General features: G+C 36.7%; 1 protein-coding gene and 1 long non-coding RNA gene across 2 annotated transcripts; both read left to right on the top strand.

The window, feature by feature from the left end:
- Positions 1-207: 207 nt before the first annotated feature.
- Positions 208-2,787, top strand: LOC128546623 (uncharacterized). The gene is made up of 2 exons (XR_008366103.1): positions 208-423; positions 1,715-2,787. It is a non-coding gene; the product is annotated as an uncharacterized LOC128546623 (long non-coding RNA).
- A 5,680-nt stretch (positions 2,788-8,467) lies between these two features.
- Positions 8,468-12,037, top strand: LOC123532925 (keratin-associated protein 10-11-like). The gene is made up of 2 exons (XM_045314543.2): positions 8,468-8,569; positions 10,523-12,037. Exon 2 carries the CDS (start codon positions 10,544-10,546, stop codon positions 11,708-11,710), a length of 1,167 nt encoding a protein of 388 aa, XP_045170478.1. The 5' UTR covers positions 8,468-8,569; positions 10,523-10,543; the 3' UTR covers positions 11,711-12,037.

Genomic DNA, 12,037 nt, shown 5'->3' with positions numbered 1-12,037 from the left:
GTGTCGTACATGCGTCTTGAATTCTCGTTCAATAACGAATGTGTCGCAAACACGTCTTGAACTCTCGTACAAATAACAAATGTGTCACACACGTGTCTTGAACACTTGTTCAAATAACGAATGTTTCCCAAACGCGTTTTGAACTCTCGTTCAAACTACATTTAGTGAATGTATCCGATACGCGACATGAACTCTCGTTCAAATAACTCTCGGCGAATGTGTCGCAAACGCGTCTTGAGCTTTCTTTCAAATTACTGAATGTGTCGCTATCTGCAACATCAGGTACACAGTTACAACATTTGTAATTGTCCTTACCATACCGAGGAGCAAAAGTTTATCAAATCTGATTAAAAGATGTTATATAAATGCACGTGCGGTCACACAGTTAGAGAAGGAAGACACTGACATCGTGACTGTTAACAAGTAAGTACAGCCTTTGCTTAGAATCTCAGTGCAATCATGTATGCATTTTTTAAATTAATTTTACATTCAAGGTGTTATACATATTTTAAAGAAATATTACAAAGAGGAATAAAAGTTTTCAAATTTTTTTAAGAATATACGACGTACAAAACTGGACAAAACACTATGAGCCGCGCCATGAGAAAACCAACATAGTGGCTTTGCGACCAGGATGGATCCAGACCAGCCTGCGCATTCGCGCAGTCTAGTCAGGATCCATGCTGTGCGGATGCGCAGGCTGGTCTGGATCCATCCTGGTCGCAAAGCCTCTATGTTGGTTTTCTCATGGCGCGGCTCATATCTCAACTAAAATCATCATTTCTTTGTTTCTGGTCTTTTTGAAACTTCGTCTTAAAAAGTATTTACAATTAAATACACTGCTGTGACGTACTTCTTTGAATATTAGTTTTGTCCATTATATAGGTTATACGCGTTAGCATCGATCTGTCCATTATTGCCACGATAAAATTCATTATTTTTGTGTTTAATTAAGAAATGAAATCTTGTTTTTGTATAGAATATATAGTCGTGTTTAAAGTATTTCGAGGAGGAAGGACAGTAGTTTTTGTAGATCTGTGCGTATTGCAAAATTTATTTTCAATCTCTAAATAAGAAAATGGTTGAAAATCGATGAATTACGATCTGTAATTGAATTACTTCATGTTTGCTAAGAATGGCTCAAAATTGCTGAATTACGATCTAAATTCACATCTGGGCCATAATAAGAGAAAATGGCTAAACAATAAATATGGATGAAATAAAATGTCTAATGAGTCTTAAATCGATTTTTCTGACCTATGGAATGCTGTCTTTCCTGTAACGTTATCACAAATGAAGACGTAATATAAATATAATTGAGCCATGCCATGGGAAAACCAACATAGTGGCTTTGCGACCAGCATGGATCCAGACCAGCCTGCGCATCCGCGCAGTCTGGTCAGGATCCATGCTGTTTGCGAACAGTTTCTCTAATTGTAATAGGATTTGATAGCAAACAGTATGGATCCTGACCAGACTGCGCGGATGCGCAGGCTGGTCTGGATTCATGCTGGTCGCAAAGCCATTATGTTGGTTTTCTCATGGCACGGCTCAATTATTGTGATGAAATGATTTAAAAAGATTTTCGCTCAGTCATTGTTAATGCTTTGTATTATAGAATGGTTTCCATGGAAAGCATTCATTCTTAGCTTTACCGAAAGTAAAAAAAAAGGTCATCGTTACATACTACTCACTATATTCCACTGTCTTTCAGAAAACTGCGGAAAAAAAAACAAGAACAGAAAATGAGAAAACTAGCCCAAGTATTACTAGCATTATGCTTCATGATTCAGACGAGTGTTGTGTCTACTAAAGACTTAAAAGTAATGAAAAAATGGATACCATACAGGGAATCCAACCGCACGATCAGTACGAAATGGAACGATGTTAAAAAGGATGTACGACTGGTTCCGAATGAAATATGCGCATTCGTTTGCGACCCAGATTGCATCGAGTACAGTTGTCCTGATGGCGTATGTTGTGAACCTGGTTCGCCTGAAAGCTCATGCTGCCCTCTCGATCATCCATTATGTGTCTCTGTGGGTTGCTGCACAGCGGGTCACCCTAAAGTATGCGGCCAGTATTGTTGCAAGGAAGATGAGACCTGCTGTTCACTCGGCTGTTGTTAAAGTTCGACCATCTACCGGGGAACGGTAACCGGAAAATATTGCCGAATGACATTGAACAATCCGACAATTTATTTGCTCTTGATAATTAATATGTGATTTAAAGACAGTTGCTTAACTTAAATACGTGATTTGTGTATTTGTTACTAGATATTAGTATATTTAATGAACAATCTTTCAATTTAGTAACACAGTGACTTAAAATGACAATGTCTTATTTTCTTTATTTAATTGAATACAAAATAAACATTGTATAATTATTTTTTTACTTCCTGATTTAAGATATCTAACTATAAAAATGTATGCCACGTATCCATTTTATCGTTAACGTATTAATATGATATGCTCTTGGCATTAATTTTCCATCATATGTAACATGCGTTTTTTAAGAACGTCAGTTTCTAAACACTATATCGTACATGTTGAAACTTTCTATAGTACGTGTTGATTTAGAAATGACCAATTAAATTTTGCAGTTTGTTGGTTATTTGAACAGATCTAAAAAAAAATTAAAATCGATATTACGCTATTGCTTATTTGACAGCGAAATTTACTGGAAAATTAGGGAAATCTGCCAAAAATTTCCCGTTCAATTTAAAGCAACAGAAAACAAAAAAGTGACGATTTAATATATGAATAAAAAAGCCAGTGAATACTTTTGTATATTTTGTTTATAGTATATTCACAATTTCCAGGTTGCAACGTACCAATCCAATATGTGAGCCGTGCCATGAGAAAACCAACATAGTGGGTTTGCGACCAGCATGGATCCAGACCAGCCTGCGCATCCGCGCAGTCTGGTCAGGATCCATGCTGTTCGCTTTCAAAGCCTATTGCAATCAGAGAAACTGTTAGCGAACAGCATGGATGCGCAGGCTGGTCTGGATCCATGCTGGTCGCAAACCCACTATGTTGGTTTTCTCATGGCACGGCTCATATATGTTCATGTTCTTAGTTTCTCACTACTATTTCCGGTTTTAACATTTACCCTGCTATATTTCTAAAATGGTCTGGTCCATCATTCAATTTGGGTAGTACCACTTATTATTCAAAGGGGTGTTCACTGAAAAATTACTGACTGAAGAGCGAACAGTGCAGACCAAGATGAATGAGCCTGCAGTAAGATACAAAATGTATTTAAGTGGCATTATGCGCATCTTACTGCACATAATATGTTTTGGTGAATGTTTTATTAAAGCAATTTTCCGTGGCTGTGCATTTAAATTTGAAGTTTGTGCTTTAGAAATAAAGAAATTGGACTGATAAAATATAAGTAATGTTCTTTTTCTTCAATATTCTACGCAGTGATCTCCCTTACCTATAGGTAGAGATTTCTAAAGTTGATGGGAAGCAACTCCTGCGTGCAGTTTTGACTTTCGTTTAAAAGACCAGTCAAAATAAAAAAAAAATCATATCTGGAAAGTTATAATTTCTTACTGGTAACAGGAATAATTTGGTTTATTGGGTTAAAAACAAGAATTTCCTCCACCTTTTTTATTTCAGCTGGAACTTAACTTGAAAAAGTCCACTTTAATAATAATGCGAAGTGTCACGGCACTATTGTCTATCTGACGGTTAAATCCTCCCTTGATTCTCAATCCCTACAAAATGATCTTCATTCCCAAGAAGTCTGGGAAAAGGACTGATCAATGGAGTTCTATTCAGATAAGTGTGAGGTGTTGAGGATTACTCCAAAGAAAAAACCTATCATCTACAATTATACACTCCATAATATATCACTGAAAACTACAGAAGCTGCTAAATACCTGGGCGTTACACTAAGTAAAGATCTCAGCTGGTCAAAACACTTGATAACATCACATCTAAAGCAAATAATTCACTTAGATTCATCAAAAGAAATGTCAAAACAAACAACAGAAAAGTAAAAGAAACATCTTACAACACCTATGTCCGCCCACAGCTTGAATACTGTTCCACTATATTGCACCCTTGGCAAAAGTCCCTCACATACAAAACTGAACGAGTACAACGATCTGCAGCTCGATACGTATGTAACAACTATGGTCAAACAAGCAGTGTCACCCAAATGCTTAATGATCTCAACTGGCAAACCCTTGAACAACGTCGCATTAGAAATTCCCTTATTATATTTTTCAAAATAAGGTACAGTCTTATTGCAGTTGACCATAACCACCTCACACCTACAAGGAACCTGAACTACTTGATCCCACAATCTTACACGCAATACCACTCAAACTCCTTTTTCCCAAGAACAGTTCGTTCCTGGAATGGTCTCCCCCCTACATGTACAGTCCAGTCCCAGTTTGGTTCTATTCACTGAGAGGCTGGCAACTGTAACTTTCTAATCTATATCTATGTTTTTATCTTAGTAATTGTAGTTCTTTTTAACTTTGCACCTAATGAGCTTGCTCATCTTTTAACAGTCTATCCCACACAAGGAGCCTTCCAGTTATAATCAGAATTGATTGTTGGGCAGTACACAATAGATGTAGATGTAGATGAAGTGGATAGCAACAAAAGATTAACAAAGGCTTATACAAACTTTAGCTCCTTTATGATTTTGCAGCATTTAAACTTTTAGCAACTTCTTCGTTCACTCATTTAACCCTTTTCATGCTGGACGCAATTGATTCTGCCTTCGCGACCAGTGTAGATAATGATCAGCCTGTACATCCGTGCAGTCTGATCATGATCTGCACTGTTCGCCATTCAGTCAGTATCTTCTTGGTAAACACACATATTAACAGTTAATGGTACTGTCAAAATGGAAAGATGAACAAGTTCATTATAGAAATTTAGCAGGGTTAAAGAGACATATCTATCATATGTAAAAATGGACAAATAGAAGTGAATACCACGATGCTTGAGTTTAAAACAGAAAAAAAGACCTTTTAATGACTTACTCTCATGAAATTAATGGACCTTCATCAAATTTAGCCTGTAGCATCATTGTAATAGTTCCGCTTGGCCCCTTTAGAGGACACTCTCATTTATACTTAACACAGATGTTGTCATTCATATATTCAAAGGGGCCTCCGTGGCTAAGTGGTTAAGGTCGCTGACTTCAAATCACTTGCCCCTTACCAATGTGGAAAGGTCGGTGGTTTTACTTAGGTGCCCGCTCGTGATAAAATAATGCACGGTGGGGCACCTGGGGTCTTCCTCCGCCACCAAAGCTGGAAAGTCGCCACATGACCTAAAATTGTGTCGGTGCGTTTTAACCCAACACAACAAAAACAAATATATTCAAGCATAAATAGTCAAGGTCAAGTCACCAACTAAGGACCAGTATGGCCTTCTTATTTGATTTATTTTCTTGCAAAAAAAAATGATTGAACAACTTTTTTGGTTTCGACAGAACAATCCACAAGTCACCTGTGTGCCACCTGCCACCCTATTTTTTACCATAAAAGTATAGATACATCGTGTTAGAGCATAGACATTTGAATGAAAATATCCACTTTATTTGCAAGCTTATTCTTTATCATATAAATTAATTAAATTAATATATTAAATAAGATTTTATTTACATCTCTTTCACATTTGATATATTTGTTTGTACTTGTTGAGCGTAGCCAGTTCAAGCTCATTCAGTTTTTGTTGTATTGTTTTATGTCTTGCCAACGTAGCTCTTATCATGCTGGACACTACTGACCAGTGCGACCAGTGTAGATTATAATCAGCCTGCACATCCGTGCAATCTGATCATGGTCTGCGATGTTCACCATTCAGTCAGTATCTTTTTGATTAGCACCCCTTTTAACTGTTAATGGTACTGTCCAAATTGAAAATACAGGAATTTAGCAGGGTAAGGGTTAAAACGAAGGTCATCTCTTCCTGTCTCGCGAAAAGGTATGCTCACGGCATGTTTACATGTTACTATTAACTAAGTTTTTTGATATAGCTCACCGTAAAATACGCTTTATCTTGAATATTTTGAGAAGATGTCCCTGGTTGATATTTCTAACAGCCTAATTCCGGAGACCTTTACAGGGCAACTTATTTTTGGTCACAAGGGGCTAGTATTTCGGCCGTCAAGTTAAAACAGGCGTAAAACACGAATGCGGTATTTTTGGACATCTGATATGTTTTAGTTCTGTTACAAAAATATGTATTTCAGAAGAGGTTTGGTTTTATTTTATGATCCACATGTTTCAGTGTCATTTATACATCAGATTTCTGACCCACTGACGTATTCCTTTGCATTTCAGATGTAGCATTATAACATCCCCAACTCGATGTCTAAATGTATTTCAAGTCAGTATGGCAATAACTTGCAGTATTTATCACCTAAACCCGGTAAACGTTTATCAACAAGGAAGTTCTTTTATGGTAATTTGCAACAACTAATCAAATGTTTCTTTTTTTTAAATAGTTTAAAGGTTATCATCAACGACTTTGTTTTGATCATTTACCTGCTCCTTTTGCACGTCAGCACGAGTATTTGATGAGTTCAGTATAAAAATAACCAAGGCCTTAACGTGTTTTATCGTACGATTAACAACGGTCCAGAGTTCAGATGCGCGAGGGCCTTTACTAGAGTGATGAAATATCCAAGCATGTGAATAATGAAAAATTGTTATTCTGACCTCTGGTGAAAACATGAATGCGATGTCATGCGGCTATTTTACGTCATCATTGACTGGATAATTTTCTCTCATCGGTCCGCGCGTCAACCGTTTAATCCCCGCAGAATATGCAATTCCTCACTTTCAGTCTTACTGACAAAAACAACGCGCAATTTCTCATTTGCGCTGTCACACATTGTCAGAATTGAGAGAGAGAGAGAGTTTGTGAATTGTACAGTTAGCCTGGCGATAATTTCTGTCAACCGAGTTGTTCCGTTCACTTTGCCTATATTGTTTTACTTTTTCTTTGTGTTTTTGAGTAAAAATCATGTACACATCCTTCTATACACTAATAGACTAGGCGGCGTTCTTGGAGCGTACCTATTTGGATCTTTGTCTTTTTGTAACGCGCACTGTATGTTTGGTATCCAGCCCTAACCCTTTCCCCTTTGATCGTGACTAATGGAACGGATGTTACTCCATTATTGGCACTTCTTAAAGACCACTGCATTTGTTCTAGCTCTCAATGGTGTTTCTCATGTTATTCAGCCTTCAGCAAAGGCGTTCAGTACATGCGTATGTGGTTCTTTTTCATGTTTGTATTTAATGTATTTTACAAATTTAGGTCCGTTCGTCATACGAAATTGGACTCTGCAATATCTTTTAAAGTACAAGATACTTTCTAAGGTGGCAGTATATGCGCGTCATTTCATTTTGTTGCTATGGCAACAAATGTTGTTGCAATGATAACAAATTGTCCAAAAATAAGGGAGCAAGTGGATCCTGTAATTGCTATAAAAGTGCAAAAGCTTTTTAATAAGTTTTTATGATACTTGTTACATTGACAGAAGGCAAAATAAAAAACATAGAAGTCTGTTTAGCTTTCCCTCTGTCTGTCCTTTTGTCCGTCTGCCTGTCCATTCAGCAGAGCCTTGTATTTTTGTATTTTATTCAAGTCGGTTAATAAAAGACACCTGTCTTATTCGGAAACATATCGTGAAAATTAAGACAAACTTAGCACCCTCCCTTAACTGGGTGCACGACATTTCGTCGAAACACGTTTGGTCGAACAGACAAATGGACGAAAAGACATTATGCCTAATGGGCATTATGCAGAATGCGACAATTAGTCGATAAAATTAACAGACCACGACACTTGGTCGAAAATAAATTATTATTGATAATTACTCAAATTAACCGACCAGTAAACGCCTAAAGGTGTTGTTTGTTGTTGATTCCCTAAAGTCCTTTTGATTAGAAAGAATATTAGACGAATTATGTTCACAAACGAGAAATCATAATCCGGTCTTGGATTTTCTGATTGGAATAAGCTTTAACATCAAATATTGACTTTATGGTGTATCTAGACAATGTTATTTAAATGAAATTAACTAGCATTCAAATTAGTAAATGTGTCATAAACGCCACTTAAACTCTCCTTCAAATAACGAATGTTTCGCAAACGCGTCTTGGACTCTCGTTCAAACTAGCGAATGTGTCACATGCGCGACTTGAATTCTCGTACAAATAACACGTGTCGCAAATGCGTCTTGAACTTTCGTACAAAGAACGAATGTGCCCCAAACGTGTCTTGAACTCTCGTTTAAACTAGTGAACGTATTGCATACGCAACTTGAACTCTCGTTCAAATAACTTTCGGCGAATGTGTCTATGTGTCGCAAACGCGTCTTGAACTTTTTTCAAACGTGCAAAGATTTCTTCTGTCTTGAAATATGATCAGGTACACGGTTACTACATTTGTAATTGTCCTTACCATACCGAGGAGCAAAAGTTTATCTGATCTGATTAAAACTTGTTATATTAATGCCCGTGCGGTCACATAGTTAGGGAGGGAAACCGCTCATTTTCTTACACAACGTGACTGTTTAACAAGTAAGTACAGCCTTTACTTAAAAGTGCAATCATATATGCTTTTTGAATTTATTTTACATTCAAGATATTATGCATATTTTAAAGAAATTTTCTAAACAGAAATAAAAGTTTTCAAAAATAAATTAGAATATATGACGTACAAAAACAGAAAAAAACCACTTATCTGTACTAAAAAAAATATCATTTCTATGTTTCTGGTCTTTTTGAAACTTCGTCTTAAAAAGTATTGACGATTAAAAACACGGTTGTGACGTATTTCTTTATTAGTTTTGTCCATTCTATAGGTTATGCGCATTAGCATCGATTTGTCCATTATTTTTAAAAATGGGCTGTTTTCGACTTGGCAATAGCCTATAGACTGTTAGTTGCATTGCCACGATATAATTCATTATTTATGTGTTTAAAAATATGAAACCTGGTTTAGGAGTTCCATTTTTTTTGTATGGAATATATAGTCGTGTTTAAACTGTGTTGAGGCAGAAGGACAGTGTACTCCTAACACCACCAATGTACGCGCGTTGCAGTAATTTTGTAGGTCTGTTTGTATTGAAAATTCATTTTCAACCTCTAAATTAGAAAATGGCTGAAAATCGATAAATTACGATCTGTAATTGGCTGAATGAATTCACGTTTGCTCCGAAGTAAAAGAAAATGACTGAAAGTTGTTGTAAAACAATGAACAGGCATTAAGGTCTAAATTCAGTTTGTTCTGAAATATAAGAATGGCTAAAATTTGTGAAAAACAATGAATTATGGTTTAAATTCACATTTTGACCAAAATGAGAGAAAATGGCTAAAATGGATGAAATTCAATGTCTTAGGGTCTAACGTTTGTTCCCAAATAAAATAAAATGCTGAAAAACAATGTTATGCCCTTATCTAATGGCTTGTCGGTCAACAGTCAAAACTATTGCACAATGTCTGACAGTTGTTTAAAAACCAAATATTTCATATGACGTCGTGACTTGTATAAACAATCGTATTGAATCTAGTGGTTTGACATATGGAATCCTAAAATTTATTACAAAAATGTAATATTTATAATTATTATTAAATCTATATGTACAGTCCTTTCCATTGGTCTAGATGTAGTCACATAATCAATGATAAAAAGTCGTATTGGTTAGAGACCACCAATTGTTTTTCCATAGACTTACATTATATCATTATGGCGTGTACGGCCTTCCATACATATGTATATCTAATTACATGTTTTTCAAGAACTATCTTAGTTCTACCAAAATATCGGACGAAAAACATATGAATAGTGATACTTTATTTAAGTAATTTTCGTGTGAATGAGATGACCACGTTTACATCTTTGGCCTGGCGGGAGAAATTCGTTTTATAAAACTTTTTTCAATACACATAAAATGTAGATAATCTTGTCAAAATGTATAATAAAATACTGTAAATGCAGTGAAAAAATATAAATTTTGAAAAATATAATCACTTCCTGGGTTTGTTTACGTGACTGACCAGTCAGAACGCGCAGACGTTACCTTATTCAGGCACAGTTATACATTTACCTCATTTCCAGTAAGTTCCCTGTACTTTTTGAATTGGTGGTCTCTGACCTATAGACTCGAAGGCGGAACCAAAATCACGTATTGACCTCCAGCTGTGACGTCAACACGGTTTGACGTCAAAACAATGCGACGTCGTACACAATTTACCACGAAAAATTACCAAAGGCTGCAGATACTTGTATTTAATATTTATTCTAGGCTGGATTTAATAATAAAACAATTCGTCACCTTAGCGCAAAAAGTGAATAAGTCCTTCTTTAAGACAATGCATTTATCCACTTTTTGCGTTGAGGTGATGAATTGTTGCATTCTAAGTTCGGTCGATAGGAGGATTTATCAGGTTTTTTCAAGGAAAGCATTCATTCTCAGGTTTATCAAAATTATGAGAAACATTATCATTACATAACGTTCCATTTTCTTTCAGACAACTGCGAAAAGAAAAGAAATGAGAAAACTAGTCCCTGTGATACTAGCAACATGTTTCATATTTCAAACGAGTATTGTGTCTACGAAGCAACTGAAAGTAAAGAAAACATGGAAACCGAATTCAGGCATTATTAGACAAGACCATAGACAATCCAACCGAACACACAGTACGAAATGGAGCGATGTTAACAAGTATGTACGGCTCTCTCCGAATGAAATATGTGATATCATTTGCGACCCAGTAGAATGCATCGAGTACAGCTGTCCTGATGGCGTATGTTGTACACCTGGTTCACCGGAAAGCTTATGCTGCCCTCTCGATCATCCATTGTGTGTCTATGTCGGTTGCTGTGCGGCGGGTCACCCGGAGGTATGTGGCCAGTATTGCTGCGAGGTAGGTCAGACCTGCTGTCCACTCGGCTGTTGCGAAAGTTCTGGCATTTGTTGCGGAAGCGGATGTTGCGAACTTACAGAGGTTTGTTGTTTGGATCACTGCTGCGACGCCGGGGACACGTGTTGCGGAAGCGGATGTTGCGAAAGTAACGAAACATGCTGTGGAGGAAATAGTTGTTGTAAACAAAATGAAACTTGTTGCGGCAACGAGTGTTGTACAGAGGGCGAGAAATGCTGTATGAAAGATGGTCAGCAATCGTGTTGCAGTGGAAAAGAATCCAACGCTTGTTCGAGCGCACAGTATTCTGACCCATGTCCTTACCAGTTTGACGTGCATCAGTGTCAGCAAATGAGCTATACAAATCAGCCTCTAGCGAAATATACGGAGAAAGATTGCCCGGATATTTTGAAGACAGGAGTTCTCTATCGCCCATTAAGAGCAGATGAATCATGTTATGAAGGGCTGAAGGCAAGATCACCGCATGCATCAGAATCTGTGCTCTCGTTTGTCAACTGCGGCTCTAAGAACGGGTATATGTCACAGTTCATTTCTTCTACATCTTCGCTGGAAGTAGCAAAGTCATATCAAAATGGAACTATTGATGTTAAAATCGCACAAATTGACGTCAATAAAGACCTACTTGCTGCCTGCCATATTGTCGACCTGACGGACGTGGGTCAACGTAAGAAACATCTAGGAGATGCTAAAAGCAACCAGTTTGCTGCTGAGGTATGCGAGTATCTTCTAACGTGCAACGCTAGAGTACCATGTAAGGAAGTGACCGGTAAATGAAGAGGCAATTTCCTATCATCGTCTACTAGTATTCTCTTTATTGATATGGAATTATTGGCTATATTTAGTAATTTATCTGAAATCTTTAAGTATATTCCGTACGGGGTATGGTAATCGGATAATACATTGAACAACCCGACATTTCATCTGCCCATATGCGATGAAAATCCAGTTGCTTAATCTGAATATGTGTTATGTGTATCAGTTTGATATATAATTATTATAATTTTTAATAAAAAATATTCCAATTTGGTATCACAATGACTTAAAATGACATTTCTTACTTTGTTAATTCTTTTGAATGTATAATAAACCTTATATGATTAA

This window comes from Mercenaria mercenaria, chromosome 11 (assembly GCF_021730395.1).
Source record: "Mercenaria mercenaria strain notata chromosome 11, MADL_Memer_1, whole genome shotgun sequence".
Lineage (NCBI taxonomy): Eukaryota > Metazoa > Mollusca > Bivalvia > Venerida > Veneridae > Mercenaria > Mercenaria mercenaria.
The sequence above is the reverse complement of the archived record's forward strand: the minus strand, read 5'-3'. Positions and strand labels throughout refer to the sequence as shown.